General features: G+C 46.2%; 1 protein-coding gene across 1 annotated transcript in view; it reads right to left on the minus strand.

The window, feature by feature from the left end:
* The window catches only part of PGBD2 (piggyBac transposable element derived 2), a 28,356-nt gene that overhangs the window by 3,350 nt on the left and 23,088 nt on the right, over window positions 1–1,918 (minus strand). The window contains 1 exon segment of the mRNA XM_008590813.1: window positions 6–510. Coding sequence (XP_008589035.1) covers window positions 6–510 — 505 coding nt within the window.

The following is a 1,918-nucleotide window of genomic DNA, read 5'->3' on the forward strand; positions in this document are numbered from 1 at the left end:
AAAAAATATGTGGTATGGCAGAAAGCCACGCTCCTGAAGTGCATCCACAAATTTTATTACCATACTGCCTCCTAGATCCAAGCCCCTGTCTGGCTTGGTGAAGAGTGTGCCCTGAGAGGGCTCAAACCACACCAGGTAGCCTCTGCTGGTTGTCCCACACCAGATCTTATAGCTGAGCCTCACCGACTTCCCAGCATACAGCTGCTTGGACCCCCGGTGTCCAAAGTACTCACACATGGACTCGCCAAAGCTGTAGAACTCTTCCAAGGGTGCATGCTTCTGGAAATTGCAATTCATCCTGATGATGAGAGGCCTGACCTTGGCAAACCTATCACTTTCATCAAGTTCATTGCTATCTGCAAAATGCAAGTATGAGAAGATCAGTTCAAATCTGTCCCTTCTAATTGCATCGGCAACAAGATGATGATGTGAATCAGGAGAAGTTTCCCAAAACATCCTTCTCCTGGGATAGGAGATATACCCACTTAAAATCAAAATGCCCAAAACACACTTCAATTCCTGCGCCATGAGACCCAGGTTGACATTTTTCTGCCATGCATAACGGTTGTTGACATTTTTCTGCCATGCATAATGGTTGGTTTCATTAACAATAAAATTAATTGTTCCTTCATCAAAAAACAATTCAAAGAGGCCCACAGAACTCAGTTCCTGGCTTTTGAGATATTCGATATGAGGATCTGATGTCATCCAGCTGCCAAAGTCTGGTCGGAGATCGCTTTTGGTCCAAATGCACTGAGGTTCTACTACTGACCTCTGCCTCTTCTTGGCTGGCTGCAGCTCTAGTTTGTCATTATCTTCCCCGTGCCAGAATCCTCAGACACAACTGAAGCATGCAGCACACTGCCAGGCAAGTGAGCAGCTCCCCGGCCATCTTCATCGCCTGAGTCCTCCTCGGTGAAGTCCGCAGCGGCATTTTCAGGTGGTACAATGAAAATCTCCTCCCTGCTGCTGTCAGACTCTTCCTCCTTCAGAGCATTCAGAACCTCAAGCAGCTTCACGGACTTCACCTTTGAGTGGGCACCTCTCCGAGCAGTGACATCTCTGCAACAAGAGGAAACAGTCAGGGAGAGACCACACCAGAAAAACAATGCTCCAGCAGAAAAGAGAAGGGCACTCCACTGGAAAGCACCTTAGCTTGAGCAGCTTCACAGATCTGGCACCACCAGGCAAAGCACCAGGTAAGTGAATTTTCCAGATAAACACATGACGCTTTCAAGTGCAGAAGCATTTCAATGACAGGAGGAATTCTAAAGAGGGATTACTTTCCTTTCCTTCTTAAATAAAGTATTCTAAGTAGAGGACCCCTCTAGTGAGGAATCCAGATGCTGCTGTTATCTTCCCAGATAATAGTAAACCACTGAGGGGAAGCCCTGGTCAGCTGGAGTGACACCCATTGCAGTCCCCTCACACTAAGTGGCCCTAGCAGCTCTGCTATTAGGCTTGTCTTACCTATCTCTTCCCTTTCTTTTATTTATTTGACACACAGAAGTTTCTCCTGCTTCCCAAATTCTCGAAGTTTCCCTACTCGAATTCTCATTACCTAAATTCAAGAGCTGAGCAGATTCAGATTTTCAGATGGCTCCCTCACTCATATCTTATTGTGTGCTAACTGCAATTCAGGAGCCAAATAGATTTGNTGCTGTCGTGCCAGCGGCACACGATGATCTCCTCAGTCTCATCGACTCTGTAATCGAATGCACCCCTCTTCCTTTTCTTCAGTTCTTTGGAATCTTTAAGGGGACATCGCTCAGTCCTGTATTCGTGAACAGTTCCTGTGGCCTTCACCCCCTTTTTCCTCAAAATGGACATCAGTTTGACACTTGTAAAAACCTTGTCAAAAAATATGTGGTATGGCAGAAAGCCACGCTCCTGAAGTGCATCCACAAATTTTATTACC

This window comes from Galeopterus variegatus, unplaced genomic scaffold (genome assembly GCF_000696425.1).
Source record: "Galeopterus variegatus unplaced genomic scaffold, G_variegatus-3.0.2 Scaffold6384, whole genome shotgun sequence".
Taxonomy (NCBI): Eukaryota; Metazoa; Chordata; class Mammalia; order Dermoptera; family Cynocephalidae; genus Galeopterus; species Galeopterus variegatus.